The sequence below is a fragment of the Lacerta agilis genome, chromosome 8 (assembly GCF_009819535.1).
Source record: "Lacerta agilis isolate rLacAgi1 chromosome 8, rLacAgi1.pri, whole genome shotgun sequence".
Classification (NCBI taxonomy): Eukaryota; Metazoa; Chordata; class Lepidosauria; order Squamata; family Lacertidae; genus Lacerta; species Lacerta agilis.
In genome coordinates this window covers 15202697-15224149 of record NC_046319.1, presented here as the reverse complement: position 1 = coordinate 15224149, position 21453 = coordinate 15202697, and the positions used below count along the sequence as shown (strand labels likewise).

General features: G+C 43.7%; 1 protein-coding gene across 2 annotated transcripts in view; it reads right to left on the bottom strand.

The window, feature by feature from the left end:
- Positions 1–7696, bottom strand: part of PLEKHN1 (pleckstrin homology domain containing N1) — a 54466-nt gene extending 46770 nt beyond the window's left edge. For both annotated transcript variants that reach the window (XM_033156278.1, XM_033156279.1), the window contains exons 1-2: positions 7323–7696; positions 547–646 (exon numbers count right to left, since the gene is read on the bottom strand). In XM_033156278.1, coding sequence (XP_033012169.1) covers positions 547–646; positions 7323–7402 — 180 coding nt within the window. In that variant the 5' untranslated portion in view covers positions 7403–7696. The remainder of the gene's footprint in view (positions 1–546; positions 647–7322) is intronic.
- Positions 7697–21453: the final 13757 nt, after the last annotated feature.

Sequence of the window (21453 nt, the reverse complement as noted above, 5' to 3'; positions counted from 1 at the left end):
GCCAGCAGTCATGCTGCAACTTTCACAGTGAAACAATTCTAAAGACTGTCATCCGTAGAAGAACCATGATAATTAAATTAAAGGTAATGATAATGATGATGTTTTTACATGCTCTAAAAGTCAGCTGTAGATTTCCTCCTTAAGACCTCTGGGAACTGTAGTTTGACAAGGCTGTTAACTATCCCTAAAACAGGAATGCCAATCCTTCCATTTCCCAAAATTCTTTGGGGCACAGCATGAAAATCTGTTTAAACCAGGCTGGCTTAACTAGTTTAAACCAGACTGTGTTACAGCGTGCAGAAGCAATTTTATTTGCGGGTTGAGGATTTGTGCTTACAAATTGCATCTCCTCTGCCACAAACTCAATGAGTAGCCTTGCTCAAGTCCCTATCACAACCTCGGTTTCTCATCTGTAAACGGAATACAATAGTCACTTATCTCATCTCAGGATGTCCAAGATTAAAAGAGGGCCTGAAGACACACAAAACATTGGATAGCAGAAATGCCACCAACATTATTCATTATTATAGATCTCAGAGCACTTACCTGGCCAGGGATATATTGGAGTATCTTGTCTGAGGTAACATCCCTCTCTTGTCCTGGTTCAAAACCAAAAAGGCTTGCTAGCTTTTTTTTGTTCTCTTGTCTGAAAAGCAATTAAAAAAAAAAGTCAGGCGAGATCAAAGCAAGCAAACAAATCAAATCAGCAACGCATCAGGGTGGAATTAGCAACTTTTATCACAAGGCTTTTAAGTGTCCCGGACCTAATGAACAGCTGGCCATCAATAACATTTAGGCTTAGCGAATTTCTCCTTGGCTTTTTTTTTTTTTTTTTTGCTTTGTTTCATTTGTCCTTCCACAAAGGAATGCTTAGTTCGTTCTCATTCCTCATCATGGAGGGTCAAAGGATGCTGTCTTTTCCAAGGACAGAGTTAAGGTAATCAAAAACAAGGAAGGTGACAATCTGCAATTCTTATTTTGTTTCCCCTCCCTCCTTTTTCTTCTTCACAGTTCTCTAAAAGAAATATCAGGCATGCACGCTCTCTCTGAACACATGAGTTTGAAGAAGATGCAACTTTAACGTAAGTAGTATGGAAGCTCAATATTGTCTACAGTAAGTGGCAGCAGCTCTCCAGAGTTTTCAGACACTTCCCCACAGCCTTACCTGGAGATGATGGGGATTGAAACAGGCCCCAGAATCTCTTTCTCAAGGCCACTGTTGCAACTACTGCTGCAGGGCACAAACACCCACACACCAGTACCCAAAAACAAATAAGAGTCTGCTGCATCAGGCCAGAGGCCTATCTAGTTCAGCATCCTGTTCTCACAGAGGCCAACCAGATGCCTATGGTAAGTCCAAAAGCAGGATCTGAGCACAACAGCACTGGTTGGTAAAAGTTACCTACGATAGCTAAATAAGTAAAAGTGATTTCTCTCCCACACACTACACCAACAAGCAAATCAGTGCAGCCCTAAAGGTTGTATCCAACCATGTCTTACATAGAGCACACCCATTGAAATTAATGGACCTCCACACTCCAATTACTTCCAGTGCGCTGCTTACTACTGATTTGGGAAGTAGTGTACATTAGTGTACATATGGTGTTAGCCACCATAAAGGTCAATGCACATAGTTTTCTCAAAGGAATCCTGGGAACCATAGTTTGTTATGGATGTGGGGAATTGTAGTTCTGTTAGGAGGAAATTACAGTTATCAGGGTTTGAGGGGGGACAATCGCATACTTGAAATGGGTGTGCTTTGAAAGTATCATGGTTCTGCCCAATGTGTTCACAGCCTTAGATATGTTCACTAACTTCAGCAGGACTACTCTGAGTAAAGGCATAGCTTTAGAAACAACCCTAAACCATTTTTTTGCTCCCTGATTAGGGCCCCACATAGCATTCCCCCTGGCTAAAACCAACAGTCTTGTTGCACCATTTAAATAACAATTCCTGCTATCCCTTCAAGGTGACACCAGCAGTGACTCAGACCCCATTAAAAAGGCATTGTTTGTGCCCAGGTGCCAGCTGATGTCATGGAGGTATTCCCCACTCCCCATCCACCATCACTCTCAATCAACATAGTTTCGGCTCTTGAAAGCAAATTACAACATTTTTGCTGCTGGAAGATTGGTGTTTTTGTTTTGTTGTTCTTGTTTTATTCACATGCATCCTTCATGCTACTCCACACAGTAGAAGCAAATGCTTCTCTGTAAGGGGCTGTTGCATTCCTCATTTGCAAACAGGAGATTGTATTCTTAAAATAACACACACACACACACACACAGCCAGACACGTCTTATGGGTAAAGACTCCAGATCACTTAACACTGATTACTTGCCACTCAGCATATTTAAACCAGGGGTGACAAAACTGCTGAACGCCAGATGTTTTTGGACTACAACTCCCATCTTCCCTAAATATTGGCCATGCTAGCTGGGGCTGATGGGAGCTGGAGACCGGCAACTTCTGGAGGGCCCCCCAATTCAATGTACTGTACTGATTTTGAATTATAAGGCCTTGAGTGGCTCAGGAACACAAAACCTCCCCCTTTATGAACCAACCCAGGCCCTGAAATCATCACCTGAGGCCCTTCTCAGTGTGCCTCCTCCTCAAGAGGTCCAGAGAGTGGCATCACAGGAATGGGCCTTTTCTGTGGTGGCTTCCCGCTTGTGGAGTGCTCTCCCCAGGAAGGCTCGCCTGGTGCCTTCATTACATATCTTTAGATGCCAGGCAAAAACATTTCTCTACAACCAGGCCATTGGCTGATTAAACAATCTATGGCCTTTTAAACATGTTTGTAGGAGTTATTGGTTTTTTGTTTATTATTATTTATTATTATTATTATGTTATGTATTTTGTGTTTCAATTTAGTATTTTTATGCTGTAATCCACTCTGTGACCTTCCACCCTTCTTCCCCAGCGATATGCCATCTATAGTACTAGAGGCAACATAGCCGTTGTGGCTAGTAGCCCTGAGAGCTTTATCCTCCATGAAGTTACCGGTATCTAATCCTCATCCAAGTTGGTGGCTATCACTACTCTCGTAGCAACAAATTCCAGTGAAATATGTGATGTGGCAAGACAGTTGCCACTCTCCCCAACATATATATTTTTAATTGAAGAAAAAAACCCAAATAGACTACTGCAAACCCCATGTGTGAGCCTTTGTGTACACAGATATTATTTCACTAATGTGAGCAATAGCTGTCAATTGACCTCTCCTCTCCATTCATTTGTCAATATCTGGTTTTGACCTTTAAAGCCCTATGCTGCCTAGGACCCTCATACCTACAGGACCGCCTCTCCTGGTATGCCCCGCGGAGGACCTTAAGGTCCATAAATAACACCACTTTGGAAGTTGAGGTTAGACTGGCCTCAACCTTTCCAGCTCTGGCCCTGGACTGGTGGAACACCTACCGCAGCAGATCAGGGCCCTGTGGGATTTGACATCTTTCCGCAGGGCCTGCAAGACGGAGCTGTTCCACCTGGCCTTTGGGCTGGACTCAGTCTAAACCACCCCTTTTTCCTTATTTTTTACGGAACCCCTTTTGTTGTTGTTCAGTCGTTCAGTCGTGTCCGACTCTTCGTGACCCCATGGACCAGAGCACGCCAGGCACGCCTATCCTTCACTGCCTCCCGCAGTTTGACGGAACCCCTTATATGTATATAATTATGTATATAATTTTCCCCTTGGCTCTTCTTGCTGGCCCCGGTGAATATTTGATGTTTTCTCCCCTTATGGCTTCAATCTGTAGGCTACCACTAAAACAAGGCTGCATTCTAAGCTGTATTCTAACTTATATTTTAATCAACTGTTTTTGTTGTTGTTGTTTTAATGTTTTTACGGTATTTATATTCAGTGTTAGCCGCCCTGAGCCCAGTCTTGGCTGGGGAGGGTGGGGTATAAATAAAAATTTATTATTATTATCTTTTTAAAGCTTTTCAACCTAGTGTCAACTGCAGCATCTTGAGGCAGTGAGTTCCATAGGTTAATAATGCATCATTCAATGCATCTCTTGCAGTCACACCACGGTGTGTGAATATAAATTTTGTGCCATTCCCTATACTTGTAGTGTATTCTGTGAGAGAATTCTGTCCTGTAAAGAACATTCAAACCATCCATTTGCTCTATATTAGTACTGTACTGTACTTTCACTTAAGTGCCACAGGTTGCAAACCTCCACACACACCCAAAAAATATTCAACTGGGGACCCCTTGTTTTCACATACTGTCTGGCAGCACTGATCAGCTAACTTGAGTAGCATTACAGTGGTACCTTGGGTTACATACACTTCAGGTTACATAAACTTCAGGTTACAAACTCTGCTAACCCAGAAATAACGCTTCAGATTAAGAACTTTGCTTCAGGATAAGAACAAATCGTTCTCTGGCGGCGCAGCAGCAGTGGGAGGCCCCATTAGCTAAAGTGGTGCTTCAGGTTAAGAACAGTTTCAGGTTAAGAACGGACCTCCGGAACGAATTAAGTACTTAACCAGAGGTACCACTGTACTTGCAAACCTAAATAAAACAGACAGGCCCAGCATTTGTTGCTACCCTTGAATTTTTGCAAAGCCCCCATCCCCAAAGATCTCTTGGTAAAGCAAAGAAGCAGACAGAAATTTTAGAAAGAAAAAGAAATAAGTGATTGGAAAAGAGGCCTATTGGTCTTAAGGGCAGACACACTGATCCCCCAAAATACGGTTACAAATACGAAACCACCTTAGCATATGTTCCATTTGCTGCATTTTGCAATCTCTGTTAGTTTTCTTTGATGTGTCAGAACTTTGTGGTTTGCAATGTCACACCTCTTGCCAGGGATGCCCATGAAGTGCTAAGTAGGGCAGGACAAAGCTCTTACTTCCTGTGATATCCCATCATGCACTTCCCTCTTCCCTATCCAGAAGGGAATTAAAGCCACATCAACAAAAGAGTTCTATGAATTCTATGGAAGTCCATGAACTCTTTTGTTGATGATGCTGTAATTCCCTTCTGGAGAGGGAAGAGGGAAGTGTGTTGCTCCACTAATTCACAACCACTCATCTCAGTGCCACCAAAACCTAACAACACAAAGTGCCACGCAGGTGGATACGATGTGCAATTATAATGGCATTTTCCACCCAAATGGCTTGACTGGGGGACACTGCCTGGACACACAGCATTTTCAACATGCAACGTGATTTTGCATTTGCCCACAAATCCCCTGATTTTTCGTGCAATCAGTAACACGTTTAAGTCTGGATTTTGTATATAGGAAGCTGCCTTATACTAAGACCCTTGATCCATCTAGCTCAGCATCGTCTGCACTGACCGTCAGCGGCTCTCCAGGGTTTCAGAAGGGACATTCCCTGCCCTACCTGGAGATGTTGGGGATTGAACCTAGCATACTCCACCACAGAGCCACAGCCCTTCTATACAATTACCAGCATCAGTTTCAGGGTTCCTGCCTGTAAGTTTACACCCACATAGACATCTAAAGAAAGAAAGCCCAGGTGCCTGGTCATTTGGGCACTTAAAGATCCGAAAAAGGCACATCGTCCCTGGATTGCTTTTCCAACCATGTTGGCACCAAGGAATTTGGCCTAGTTTTCCATTCCTCCTCCACATATACAAACAGTCACTTAGTTTTACTGTGCAGGATCTATGTAAGGCTAGATTTTGTCTAGTGAGAACTGTGAGGTGGGAAAACCATGAGAATGGCAGAGGGCTCAAATACATCCCTTTTGTGTTGTCCTTTCCGTTGCAAATCTGAGCTAGTTTTGTGAACGCATTATGAAATCTCCCTTTTTAAAGTGCTGTTGTGAAGCCCTTCTGCTGCCACGAAGTTTTCAAACTCGATCGGTATTGAAGGTAGAACAGGAGCAGAAAGCCTACAACAGGAGGTTCTGGTGTACAGAGAGACTAATCCACGTAAAGCCCACACTTCAAATAGCATGACATTCCTACACAGAGGGTGGTTTTGTGTAGGAAATAGCACACAGGGCTTATCAGCAATGATCACACAATGTGCATGTTGTCCATTTCGGTGGGACAACTTCTAGAGGGGTAGCCACAGCAGACACAAAGACTTGGGCACCTTGAAGACTCACAGATTTATTGGGGCATATGTTCTCAGAATTCATGCCCACTTCACTTGATAATGGGGGCTGTAGTCCACAACAGCTCACACTACTATAAATTTGCAAGCCATTAAATGTGACACTAGGCTCTAATTTCACTGGGTACACTGTACACAACACAAAGTGAAATCCGTTGTGTGCCACAATCTACATGCAGTGCTATCCGTGTAAGGAAACTATGGTGAAGTAAGTTACCATTTCACTGGAGTTCTGAAACTGATTTCAATTATGTAGTGAAGTAAAATATACATATAAAATTAAACACCCCGTCTTGTCCAAAACTCTTATCTTATCATTACTTCCCTTGATTATACCCCATTTGCCAGTTTGGGGGCTCACCATGTTTCGAACATAGAAATACGCCCCCAAAATAGCAGTAAATATTTAGGATTATAATTCCTAAGCGAGTCCTGAGGAAAGGGATGCCTTTCTAACACTGCCTATAAGCAAGGGAAAGTTTTATAGAGTGACTTTGAATTAAAAGTTCATTTGAAACGCTCGTCTTCCTAGAGACTATCTTAAACTTATGTTAAATGGCTATTGTTATTTTAACTAGACAAAAACACACTTTCTGGAGAGCAAAGTTTGCGTACACACCATGTTTTTAAAGCTGATTGTCCTCCCTGAAGAATCCTGGGAACTGTAGTTTAACAGTGCTGGAAAATGTAGTTCTGTGAAAGATAAATTACTGGGAATGGGGTTTGCTTTAAATTTATGCTCTGTGTATTATGAGTTATTCTGCATAGGACTGCCCAGCACATTAACCTTTTGCAATCTAACTCGAACCTTTTAATTCTCAAGTGGGATATAATTTTTAAAACAATTCAATTAAACTGAAGCTGTCAGGAGTGCCACTTCAAGGGAAACAACACACACACACACACACATTTTTAAAAACAAAAAATTGTTGTTTCTCCGCACACACAAAACACACCAGACACCGTCCTTGATTCGAATAACTCCACCAAATTATTTGCGTGCGATATGAGAAGTGTGGAGGTACTGTAACACTTGTCATGATAAATCTCAAGGAAACGGACATGCACACACAGTGTCTGACTTTTCTTGGAGAAAGCGAGACCCACCAAGGGAATTCTTTTCCCAATGAGGCTTTCTTTTTAAGAGAACAAAACACACAAGACAGCAGCAGCAGCAGCAGCACAGAGAACTTAATACAGTAGAGAAGATTGCGGCGTACTCACTCTTTCCTAAGCGAGGGTTTCCTGGAGAAGGAGTATCGGAACCTGCCAGGTGCCTGGGGGACGCAAGCCATGTTCCCCATGTTTCAGAGCGACTTGTATAATCCAAGAAGCAGTTGCGAGGAAGGGGGAAGAGAGGAGCAAAAAGGCAGGCAGGCTCGGGGAGCCCAGGCGTCGGAGCGTGTGAAGCCAGCGAGGAGGTGTGTGCGCTTTGAGTGTGTCATGCAGACACTTCCGTCTGCAGCGGTGACTCTTATGGGTGTGAGCTGGGAACTCTCAGCCATTTGGCCAAGGGCTGCTTTGTTGCTGGGTTCACTTCCCCTCCTAGTGGATCTGATCACACACACAGCATGATGTGGGGAGTCCAGAAAGGAATTCTTTGTTGATTGTTGCTGCGTCTTTGCAGGTGAAACTAATGAAGGAACTTTTAAAGGGGCAGTTGGGAGAAACTCTTGCCATGTGTTGTGAGAGAGGAGATTATTGTAGGGTTGCCATATTTCAAAAAGTAAAATTCCTGACACCCACAAAGCTTTTTTTAAAGGAAACCACCAAAATTGTTGAGCTTTTTTGGGGGGAAACAACCCAAAAATAGTAATTTTAAGCTTTTTTTAGCTGTTTCCACTGCTTTTTCCACTGCACTGCTATACATCAGGGTTTTCTCTGACATTTTGCCGAAAATTCCCCCCACCGTTTTTACACCTGAAAACGAGGACAAGTCAGGAATTTTCCTGACGTTTGGCAAGCCTAGGATTATTAGTTTGTGTTTGTTCTTATTTCTTTGATTTTTTTTAATGATACAGCAGTATACCTAATATTTTTTAATAATAAATAAATAAATAAATGTGAATTTGAGATAAGGTCCCCACCCTTCCCTCATCCATAATACAAGAATTTGGGTAGTTTTGAAACAAATTGTTGGGGGATTTGTCTGTTTTATTTACTTTTACATTTACTTAAATGTAGTACAGTATAAGCACTGATAACTGGGAAACACTGGCCTGCGAGCGCTCCATCTGGAGAACAGTATTGACAAAAGGTGTCACGGACTTTGAAGAAGCACAAACTCAGGACGAAAGGGAGAAATGAGCTAAGAGGAAGGCATGTTTGGCAAACCGTCACCGTGATCAACTGCTGCCCGGAAACCTGTGCCTCCACTTGTGGAAGGATGTGTGGATCCAGAATTGGCCTCCACATTCACTTATGGACTGAGTGTTAAGACCATGTTCATGGAAGGCAATCTTACTCGGCTATGAGGAATCGCCAAAGAAGAAAGAAGATGAGAAGCCGGACTCACTTCATAGAATCCATTAGGTCTACAAAAGTGTCTCAGTCCTGCTGTGTGAACTAGGAACAGCTGCTTTCATAACTGAACAGGGGGGAAAGGGGGAAGCTTTAGAGAAGCAAACAGATGTGAATCAAACACTTGGCCAAGAGGTTGTGATTCAATTTTCAAAGGAATTTCTGTAGAATGGAAACATCAATAGGGATAGCTGAGGACCTGGACTTAGGAGACCAGGGTTCAAATCCCCACTCAGCCGTGATGCTCGCTGGGTAACTTTGGGCCAGCCACAGTCTCTCAGGCTAACCTACCTTGCAGGGTTGTTGTGATGATAATATGAAGAGGGGGAGAACCATGCATGCCATCTTGAGCTCCTTGGAGGAAAAGGTGGAATAGAGAAGTAATAAAGCATAAAACAAGTTTAAAGCTGATAGGGGAAGGACTATCATAAGTGGAATGCTTCAGCGTGTCAACTGAAATCCATGCTGTCAAAGGAAGGAGAAAGAGAGTAGTGTTTAACAGGGTTGTTGTGAGCATAATATGGAGTGCTATATATGCCACCTTCAGATCCATGGAGGAAAGGGGGGCTATAAATGTGATGATGATTCTGATAAATGCAGTGACCCAGCACAGAAATTGAATATGGAAGAGGGAGCCTATGGTTAGAAAAAGCAAGTGTTGTGCAGGAGTTGAGGTGGTTCCTAATCTTTGGCTCGTGCTGTTTTTTTCTGATTTGAATTCCCTCTCTCCCAAGCTGCTTTCCCCCTGCAAAATGTAAAAGCTTACAAGTAAAATATAGTACCTGTAATATATTTTTTTAAAACCCATTTGTTGTGGGGTGGCAATTTTAATTAGGAAAATGGCATATGAAGAAAAGGATTGCAGCCGTGGGGCGATTACCCCATTAGCTGCTCTGGGCATATGAACACAGGAAGCTGTCTTATATACCAAGTCTGACCGTTGGTCCATCTAGGTCCATATTGTCAACACTGACTGGCAGTGGCTCTTCAGGGTCTCAGGCAAGATTCTCTTCTAGCCTTACCTGGAGATACTGGGGAATGAGCCTGGCACCTTCTGCATGCAAAGCAGATGCTCAACCACCGAGCCATGCCCCTTCTGTGCAGCCATCAGTTTAGCCCTTATAGAATTACAATTCCCAGCAACTCTTAACAAACTACAGTGCCCAGAATTACTTGGGGGAAAGAGTGTGCTTTGAAGGTATAGTGTACACACAGCCTGGATAGGCCCATTGAAGCAGAAAAAATTTCAGCAGGCATAAAAAGTATAGTGATGGCTGTCTAATGTTAATACGCAGGGAGTTCCAAAGCATAGGTGCTGCCAACATGGGCAGAGTGTTGTTTCTATTCCTGCAGTGGGGTTTCTGTCTCCAGAGCTACCCAATCAACATGAAAGGGGAGCTTTTTAACCCCTGAGAATAAGTCTTTTCACCCTTTGTGCTGATTGGAACCAATCCAAGTGAAAGGAGGTGAGTCAGCCAGTGGGGATTGGCTCCTAGGGTCACTCTGGAGAAGGCATGTGGGAAGATCACCAAAGAGGAGTTATCTCTGTATGCTCCAAAGGAACACTGAAACCACTAGGTGCTTCCATTTGCAATCTTAAGTGAGCTAACTCAAAACCTCACGGTATACTGCCCAGGGCTCAAGGTCAAAGGTCATCTTACAGATGATCATACATAACTGGCCTGTTCCAAATTCCAGTGGACTGGTGAGGCTCAACTGTTAGCAGACATTCAGGGCATCTTAGGACCATCTATGAAACTAGAGACAATGACACCCGCTGCAACTGGGTGGACATGTATGATCAAAGGGGCAGCATTGAGCTGGTTCCCATGACTTAGCATATACCGGTATATAACACCTGGTCTCTGATATATGCATTTGAGTTGAAAGGGGCCCATAGTAATGCTGGGTGTAGACAGGGGAGCAGAAGTTCCCCAATGCATAATGGAGGCCTGGAAATGTGAGACAGAACAGTAAAGGATTGAGACCCTGGCATTTGTCACCTCCCCCAATAGCACCCAGATCCGCTCTAAGAAGTTCACTGACTGCAGAAGGTGCTTACCTAGGGAAGGGGAGCTGAGATTTGGTTACTCCCTTAATAATTCTGCAGTTAATGTATTCTCTTGGTCAAAACCTGGGTAACACAGGTATAATGGCACTACTTTGAGGCCCCCAGAGATGCTTTGTCATTGACTTGGAAGCTCCCAGAAAGATCTCAGTATTCTTACTTGGAACTTGGCAACGTGGGATAATAAGTGGAATAAATATTTGAATATATAAATATGGGGTGCCATTTCTGTTATGTACAATGGAACTTCAGGGAAAAGAAAGCTTAAGTCACTCACAGAAGATATTGGAACACTCTAAATCATTTGCCTATGTTTGTGCACAGAAGATAACATCTGGCTGAAATGCAGCTCAGGGAGATCTGCATTGACGGTTGCAATGCGTTCCCTAATGATAATTATTGCATAATTATAAGTTCATTGTATAATCTTAGAAGGGTGAGCGGGCATGGCTATGACTATCACAAAGGGACCCTGAACTTGCCAAAAGACTACTGGCTTCCATACTGAAGGAATGACTCCTTACAAATGTGGAAGGAGCACTGAGTGGCACTTGTAGAAGCACAAGTTCTGCAGATCAAAGTGCTCCTACATAATCTGCGCTTTAGAGGAGGTATGGAATTATTGACACAAAGTTGAGGAGAGCACCTGTGGCAAGAGGTCACAGAGGGGGAGGTTTAAGCACTCGAGCTGTTAATTCTCCCTTGCAAAACCTCCTTTCCTCCCACCCCAGTTTGACACCAGTGTCAAAAACAGGATTTTGTACCTGTTGCCAAATATCTAGTATTCAACTTATTTTCTGGACATTTGAACCCAAACTAAACTCATCTTCAGCTTCTTAAAACAGTACCTTTTTAAAACAAACAAACAAACAAACAAAACCCCTGCTATATCATGGGATCCTACTCCTTGTCTCCTTTACCCCTTCAATTTAATTTTATTTTTAAACAGGATTGGTGAGCAGACAGGCTCCGTGCTTGGAAAAACTGTATGCAACTGGTGTTTTATTTATAGAAATCTGAGTCTGGATTAAGGGGCTGGAGAGCAATGTGGAGCAGGTGGGAGGGAGTGTGGAAAAAGAATCTCACTGGCCAATCTCACATACCTACTCCGGTGTTAGTTACACAAAAATCAACCCTGGCATTTCCAGGAGGGATCGGGATGCAAGCTTCCAGGTCACACAGAACTGTTCCTCAAGTTAGATGTTCAGTGAAAGGTAGTGGGGGAGGTGTTGGGGGGGGGGGGAAGCAAAGTGCCTGTCTATACTTCAATGTGAATTGTGAACTTCTTGTGCCTCCTTTAATTCCCCCTTGCCCATGTGCTACTCCCTTTCAACAACTGCTGTCCCACACTTTCTCCTCCCTAAATCGGGAGACTCCCTATGTTTTGAAAATCCAAATAGGAGAACTACACCAATTGCATAGGGAATCCCCACGTTTAGAGAGGAGAAGGCAGTAGCGGGAGAAGGATACTGGCACATGGGGTTCACAGCCCACCTTAAGACAAGGTATGGACATACCCAAAGATATCTCTTCTCCAGGTAGGATTGACAAAGGCCCCTGTCTGGGGTTTTTGCACACATTATTTTATTTTAATTGCTTCTCAAAGCGGCCTGCAGCCTAAGCACCAAATATTTAAAATGACAAAATGTTGAAATAAAACATTCCGGATTAAGATCAAATATAGAATACACATCTAAAGCAGCATAATTAACAGGAAAATTATACCTGCTGCTTTTAGTGTGTATTTAACATTATGGATGGGGGGAAAACACCAAATGCAAAAATAGAACAAATTTGCCTTATGGACCAGCCTCCATTGCCTGCCCTACTTAGACAACTGTCTGCAGACCTGGCCCAAGGGTGCAAATCAGACGGGTGCTGTCTGAAGGACTGGTGGCTTGGCAGAAATTGCAGCCCATCAGGATTAATTGCCTTGCTCACCATCTTTGTGTAACAACAGTAGACGATGCCAGAAATATTTACTTGTCATGACCTTAGAGGACTAGCATTGCAGAAGCAACGGCCAACCTCATGGATGTACTGCAGGGCTGTGGAACTTGTAGCCTCTGGAGGTTGTTTGACTCCAGCTCCCCTCAACTCTAGCCAACATGTCCAATGGTTAGGGATGGGGAGGGATTGCAGTCCAACACCATGTTGAGGACCACACATTCCCTATGCCAGCTTCGCTGTCTTTTGTTTGTCTGTGTGGGGAGCAAAGCAACAACACTTTCAATAAGTTATCCGAACTAGTTGGCAAGCAATAGACAGAAAGGCAACCTGTTATTCCTCCTTACTGATTCCTCCTCTTTATTACTTTTTGGTGAAGCAAATCACTGCCTCCCAAGCTTTACATTCTTTCTGCTTCTTCTCCAAGTTAGTCCCCAAGTGTTGAGCTATCATGCGCTATCCTGTTAACTTTTTGCCTCCAGCTTGGCCACATGTCAAACCCGTACTTTGGCTTGTTTGCCAGAGAGTAATAAACTGTTATTTTTCTATATTCTTTAAACCAGCAACCTTACCAGGCAACTTCTTTGTGCACACCACTGCAGCTTATTTTACAGTCTGGACTTGGGATGTACTGAGCACTGGCTCTTTTCAAAACACACTCACTCCAGCATCTGCAGCTCCCTCCAGCATTGCAACGATGGCATGTGGGGTTCTGCTTTGCGCTGACAGCTTTTTGCCTCAGGTGGGAATGAAAATGCATTTGAAAAATTTCCTCCTTTTCACCTTGGGGCCTTGCAGCCCACATACCCGCCCTAAGGCAGGAGCTGTTCTGGTTGCCTCTGTTTGACAGCAGGGAAAGAGAGTCCCCAGATCAGCTCATCTGGACCTTCAGCAGCTGCTGTCAGTCAAGGCTGCTTCCTTCCATGGAAGGCTGGAGCTTATTAATTCCAAAGGGGAGCAGTTGGTTTGAGACAAGGGGAGTGAGCAGCTTGCTCGGATCAGTTTGCTAAGGGGAAATCTTTTCAGTCCTGGCTGAAAACCTCTCTCCGTTTCTTAAAAAGAAACTATGACTTTTCTAGGAAACTCTGATTGGCACAATGCCTTTGTTTAGAGAAAAGGGCATATCAAAAAGGCAGCACACAAGTTTTTGAGAGGGATATTTTCCTGCTGCTAAGCTACCACATTGCTTTTTGGCACTGTAGCAAAATATTTTATGGGTGCTCTTTTACCAGGGCACCAGTGCTCCTAACCTCCTCCTTATGAAGAGGCACAAAGTAATCCCCCACCTCAGTTCCATCGAGCACAGCCTGTAGATATGTTCTGCATTAGTAAGAAATCGATCCTCTAGTGTGGCGGCAGCCACAATTTGGAACTCCCTGCCTGTTGACATCAGGAAGGCACCTTCACAGTACTCTTTTCAACACCTGCTCAAAACATTTTTGTTTAGGCCAGCCTATCCGGACACACAGACTGCTGATAAGTGTTTTAATCTGGTTTTTAGATCATCATTTATTTTAATTATTTTCTGAATGTTTTAAATAGTTGTTTTTAACTGGGTTTTTTATTGGTGATTTAATAGTTTGGTCATTTGAAGGTTTTCTTTAGAAATAATCAAGCAGTATATACGTTTAATGAAATAGATAAGATGAAATAATAGGTATGCCCACAAAGCTGCCACTTCAGGCAACTCATTTCAGGGCTTTCCTAAACCCAGGGGTAGGCAACCTAAGGCCCGGGTGCTGGATCCGGCCCAATCGCCTTCTCAATCCGGCCCGTGGACGGTCCGGGAATCAGTGTGTTTTTACATGAGTAGAATGTGTCCTTTTATTTAAAATCCATCTCTGGGTTATTGCCTGGTGTTTTTACATGAGTAGAATGTGTGCTTTTATTTAAAATGCATCTCAGGGTTAATTGTGGGGCATAGGAATTTGTTCTTTTTCTTTTTTCCAAAATATAGTCCGGCCCACCACATGGTCTGAGGGACGGTGGACCGGCCCACGGCTGGAAAAGGTTGCTGACCCCTGCCTAAACCAGAGGTATCACAATGACAAAACAGCCAGGACATTCTCTCATGAAAGTAGGAGGGAGGAAGCCTGTCTTCAACCTGATGGTTCCCCTGCCCCCCCCCCCAGTCTACTCCCTCTTCCTGCCAGACCAGGACTGTGAGGTGCATATAGCACAACTTCAGAGTCCTTCTCCTTTCTTATGCTAAGCCAGACAATTGGCATTATTATTATTATTATTATTATTATTATTATTATTAGAATTTATATGTCGCCCTATACCCAGAGGTCTCAGAGCGGTTCACATATTGTCTACACCAGGGATGGGGAACCTCAAGCCTGGAGGCCAAATGGGGCCCTTCCAAGCATTGCTAGCTGGCCCTCTTCTGGTACCTCCTCTCTCCAGACCGCACCCCTCAGTGGCCTTGCTTCACGATCTCGAGTGTTTTTGCCAGGCCAGAACATATCCTTGAAGTCTGATTATGCCTCTTGTGCTCCTCCTTATTCTAATTGTTGAACGTATATCCCACCCTTCATCCCCAAGAAGCTCAGAGCAGCAAACAGATAATCACAAAATGTCCTAAGACAGTTTAAAACATTCTAAAGATGATTGCATTAAAAAACATCTAAAAGCAGCTATAATTTAAAACATTCTTCCATCCAGTGATCACGGGGTTGCCAGGAACAGGATTCTTCAGCCACCCAATGCCCAGGTGAACAGGAATGCTTTCAGTTTTATTCACTTTTGTCTTGGGACCCACCCATCACTGGCATGTGGCCCTCAGAAGATTGTCCAGAAGGGAATGCGGCCCTCAAGCCCACCCCTTGGTCCACACAAACTGGCTGCAGCTCTCCAGAGTTTCAGACAGGGTCTCCTCCCCAGCCCTATCTTACCTGGCAATGTCAGGGATTGAATCTGGGACCTTCTGCATCCAAAACAGATGCAAAGCAGGTTACAGTAGGTGTGAACTTGCCAGGTAAGATACAAATGCTCAACTGTGCACACTTCCAATCTTGCCCAGGGAAGGGTGGTGAGTGCGGGAAGTGGTGTGCATTCCTCACTTTGCAGGCACACCTTGCTGCACTCAGGTGTTGCCTGTGGGCTTCCCATACTAAGCATCTGGCTGGCCACTGTGATAGCTGGTTGCTGGACAAGATGGGATTGTTGGCAGTCTCTGTCTATGTTCTTAACACCCAGTTCTTTCACACACTGCTTTGCAACCAAGGCACTCCTGAATCCTGAGCTTTTGCTCAAAGACCAGTGCTAAGTGCTGAACACTTAGCACTCCCAGAGAACACTTTCCATGGGATGAGCTCACATTTGCTCTCACCTGCAACACACACATATAGGGATTGCATTCATTCTTTGACCACCCCCACCCCACCCCCAGTAAGTGGCCACACAAACACACCATTCAATCAAGGTAAGGTTGTTTGAACATATTCAAAGGCACACAGATTGCACACCTCGTTTCCACTGAACCCTAGGAGCTTAAATTGGGTGTCTGACGGCGCCCTCTCCTGGCCCATTCTATCCCAATTATTAGCCTTTGCATTACAGGTGAAACTCGAAAAATTTGAATATCATGGAAAGGTTCATTTTTTTCAGTAACTCAACTTTAAAGGTGAAACTAATATATGTGATAGACTCTTGACATGCAAAGCAAGATATGTCAAGCCTTTATTTGTTACAATTGTGATGATTATGGCGTACAGCTGATGAGAACCCCAAATTAACAATCTCAACTTTGGGGTTTTCATCACATAATCATCATTTCATAATCATCACAATTATAACAAATAAAGGCTTGACATATCTCGCTTTGCATGTCATGAGTCTACCTCATATATTAAACTCCAGTAGCTAATGAAAACAATTGCTTACATAAATGGACTTTTCCACGATATTCTAATTTTTCAAGTTTCACCTGTATGTTGGTGCATTTAAAGCACATAACACTCCCCACAGGCCAAGGAATCCTGGAAATCACAGTTTACCCCTTGCGGAACTATAATTTCCAGCACCCTTAACCAACAACAGCTCTCAGGGTTCTTTGGGGGAAAGCCCTGCGTTTTAAATGTGTAGTATGGCAGTGACCTCAGATGCCAAATAACTTGGCTGGGCTTGAGTACTACGCACCTTGACATTGGAGGGGGCATGATGTTCTGGCTCAGGTGGCAAAATATCTTGGACTGTTCCCTGGCAACTCTCTCTCACACACCCCTCACATATTCGCCAAAAATCAGCTTAGTGAAGAACACATTTGGTGAACATATAAGGAGGGTTGTGTGTACAGCCCTATAGCAACTGGCCCAACGCCGTCCAGGAAGGACAGATTTGAACCCAGGTCTTCCTGATCCTCACTGGACGCATGGCTTATGTACACACCATAAATTCTGTTTAAAGCACATGACTGTCCATGAAGAATCCTGGCCATTACAGTTTACCCTTTGCAGAGCTACAGTTCCCAGCACCCTTACCAAACTACAGTTCTCAGGATTCTTTGGAAGAAGAGAAGAAGAGTTTGGATTTGATATCCCGCTTTTCACTACCCGAAGGAGTCTCAAAGCGGCTAACATTCTCCTTTCCCTTCCTCCCCCACAACAAACACTCTGTGAGGTGAGTGGGGCTGAGAGACTTCAGAGAAGTGTGACTAGCCCAAGGTCACCCAGCAGCTGCATGTGGAGGAGTGCAGACACGAACCCGGTTCCCCAGATTACGAGTCTGCCGCTCTTAACCACTACACCAAACTGGCTCTCGAGGAAGCCATGTGCTTTAAATGTATGGTGTTTACATAGCCAAAGTGGTATAGTCCAGGAATAGTTTTGCCCCCTCATCTGCTGTGGCTGTGTGTATGTGAATTAAGGCTCATTTCAGACAAAGCCACGTATATCCACAATGTTGCAACACCCAGGAGGTTAAAATAATTTTAAAAATGCAGTACTCAAGAAAAGACTTTTTTTTAATTTTATACACTGGCTTGTATTGCTCATATTCCTGCCCCACCCCTGTTATAGTGCAAAAATTCAAAAACACAAATAAAAAAAATGTTTAAATGCACATAAATAAATTGACACACATTTACCGATACATTTAAAACAAAAATAGAAGGCTCCTCTGACATTGGCTGATTGAGCTAGGGGTTTGCACCATGGGTAAGCCAGAGAGCTTTTGGGTTGTGGCCAGTGAAGTTTTGCTCACAACAGACCCACTGGAATTAACACACTGAAGTCTGTCATGCCTTTTAATTTTGATGGGTCTAACTCTGAGCAGGACGAGTGCTGGACACAACCCAGTATTTCCAGAATGTTGTTAGGGAGCAGAGGAGTGCCAGGTTTAATCTCCCTCCCTCCCTCCTCAAGTCATTTGCTATGGTCTTTGGACAATACATGCTCAACTCTGGATAAAGAAACGTCCTCAAAAGGCAGCAGGCCTGTTCTGGACAATAACATACTCTGGATGAAAAGCACTTCAAAAGTCATGTTAAGATTAGTCATTTTGGGTTAGTCAGTTGTGGGGTTGAATCAAGAAATGGCTAAAAAAAAAGCACACAGACATAAGAGAGGCAATGGATGACTTTTTTTTCCCCTGGTTGGCCATAAAAGGTACTTCTGCTTCACAGTTTTGCTTTATCAAGCCCGCAGTCCCTCTCTCTCTCCACTGTTCTGTGTTCACAATTGCCTAAGCTTCTTTCTTCCATCTCCTGGTGTCACTTTGGGCCAGATGGATTCAGATGCTCTCTTCCAATGATCAGTGGTTCCTTTTAAACTCAAGGACATCAAGAAGTAGACATCAGTCTCTCTCCCCATCACCCATGCAAATCAAGATGCCCAGCCTAGTTCGAATACAACGGGGTGTGCATTAGCAAGGTAACTCGAGGAGCAATTCCCCTGCAAAAACCTTTTTGTCAAAATGGGACATCCATTAGTGTTGCTCATAGGCAACCTCACAGGTTGCACCTCTGTCTCCAAAGAGCATCTTCCACAAGTAAGGTGTGCAGATGACACATTTCAACAGAACATTGTTCCAAGGGGATGCACCCCTAGGCTATAGGAGAAGTTTCTTCAAAACAGATGCTTTGTGGATCTAGATGATGGCTTGCCACTCTTGCATTATGCTGTGGCTCACAACCAGGAATACAGGAAACGGTCAGAGTAAAAGACAGGTACACCTTCCCTAAAAAAGACAAACTGTGGACTAGGCTGGTCCCTGCCAGTAGTACAGACTGGTAAATAACTCTAGATCTTAGGATTGCAAGGAGAAACCTTGAATATCACATCAGAACCGCCTCTTTGCTATATGCAACCTGTCACCCGAGAGCAGCAAGTGTTACCTACCTCTTCCAGCAAAAGCATGTCATGTGTCCCACACCACCAGAGGCAAGTAAAGTATATACACATAAAAAACAAGCAGATGATGACAGGTGACCAAACAGGCATTGGTTGTTGCAAACAACTTGCCCCAACCACAAACAACTGAAAAGGAACTGAAGGCACTGATAGAAAAATAATAACAATTGTATATCTTCTCCTAAAACAGGCGTGGAAAACCTTTGACCCTGCAGAAATTGCTGAGCTACTACTCCCACCATCCTCAGCTGATGACCATGCTTGCTGGGGCTGATGGGAGTTGTAGTTCACAGCAACATCTGGAGCACCAAAGCTTCCCCATTCCTGCCCTAAAATGTATTGCAACTGGCAAAGCCCTGACAAAGCTTACTGGTGGAGAGATTGTTTATTCTGAGTGCTCAACTTTATTTTATTTCGAAAAGGTACTTTTAGAAGTAACTCCCCACCCCCACCCCATTCAAAACATGCTCCCCACTTGCTGTTCCATGCAACCAGTGTGTCTGTATGAAGGGCTAAGCGTTTCAGAAGCTGCGCTTTCCAGCACATGCAACTTAAAGGACATAAATGTTCCCATTAAGTTACCTATGCAGGGCTGTTGGTAAGCAATAGGACCATGAGCTGGTCCCATCCCTGGACAAAATGGTTTGGCATGAACTCACTAAGCCAGGCTGGGTGCTCTGGTTAAAACATGTTTAAATGCACATTTAAAGCACATGGCATTTCCCTAAAGATTCCATGGAACAGCAGTTTACAGAGCTAGAAGTCCCAGCACCCCTAAACTACTATTACTAGGATTCTTTAGGAAGGGAGAAACCATGAACTTTAAATGTGCATTAAATCCGCTTTAAATGTATGGCAGAAATATGACCCAGGTTCCACTCTCTGCAAACGTTCCTGTCTCCCATTACCAACACTAGGCCAATGGAAATACCCACTCTTATCTAGGATACAACTCCCTGTTACCCCAAAGGTTCGGAAGCCCACTCCAGTGGCCAAAGTAACCAAGCCTGAATGTCTATCATAGATTAATTAACCCTTCAATGCAGCCACACACTGTGCAAGGAGCAGAACAGGTCTATCATAACGTGAGCCAGCCAAGAGCCTACCAGCTGTCTTTGTAAAGGCCTAGCCTGTTATTGCCATGGCAGATTGAACTGGTGGAAGGATATGGAGAGAGAGAAAAGGAAGAAATGGGGGGACGAACGAACAAGAGATCAGATAGGAGGGTATATAAATTAAAACTAAAACCAGAAGTCTTTAGCGAGATCAATTAGGCCACAGTTGCGGAATAGAGTCCAGAGGTTACTGAGGTACAAGAACTTCATCCGTTGCAATGGATGTCTTGTGGATGGGTCGTCTCGAAGCTCCAGTCTCACCCTGTTCCCAAGCTCTTGAGTTGCACACAAATCGCATTAAGAGGATAGTGTATAATGCAGTGAAACGTTATCTTAAAAGCAAACTCTTTCCTCCATAAGAGATGTTTTCATGGTGTAGGTGGGTCTCCAAACAAGGGCACTGTTCAAGTTTACAATACAGATGCTACTCAAAATGTTTGTTATGTTCCAGTGGTATGTCAGTGCAGGGACCTTGGCCTTTTCAGTGCAAGTTCTTCATATATGAATGTGGCATTAAAAAAATAAAGAAAAGAATTTCACGCTTTCTCTGTCACACACATGTAGTCGATGCAAGCTTTTCCAAAGGCAATCCTTCCAAGTCACATCACACAAATCACAGTCTATAAGGAATTATTCCTAAGTTTAGCACTGCTCAAGCAAAAATCATTTCTATCATCTAAGTTAGGTGACGGCTGTAGGGACTTCAACTGAAATTAACTGAGCAGTGTGCAATAGTGCTCTAAAATGAGCAGGATCTGAACATGAACTGTACAACCATACTGTGAAATGAGTGGCCATGGCACAGCAGGACCCCAAAATAAGCAGAATTTGAAGAGCTATTGCCACATGCCAGTCTCAAATGAATGATCGTTGTACCATAGTACCCAGAAATGAATTTTTTTTTGGAGAGCTATTGCACTCTGAGCGTGTGGAATGAATGGCAGTTGTGCAACACCACCCTGAAATGAACAGAATTTTAAGATGTACCATCCTGAAGCAGGTGGGACTTGGACAATGCCACTCTTGAATGCATGGGAGGTGTTCGAAGAGAGGGCTATTGCACATCTCTCTGCCCTTTCAATGGGAAGGCTGCATTGCTGGGCAGTCCCCATTCATTTCAATGATATCCTCATACTAACCCACCCTTCAGCTGCCTCCTCCATCCCACAGATTGCACTTACTCTCTATTTGACAAAAAAAACATGTTATCATCACCTGGTTCCTCCTCCCTTTTGGCAACTGTCCAACATTTTTTTTAAAAAAAAAAAAGGAAGAAAGAATAGGGCAAATAAATAAATAAATAAATAACATGGAGTGCAGAAAACCAGATGTGCGGGAAGTGAAACAATAAA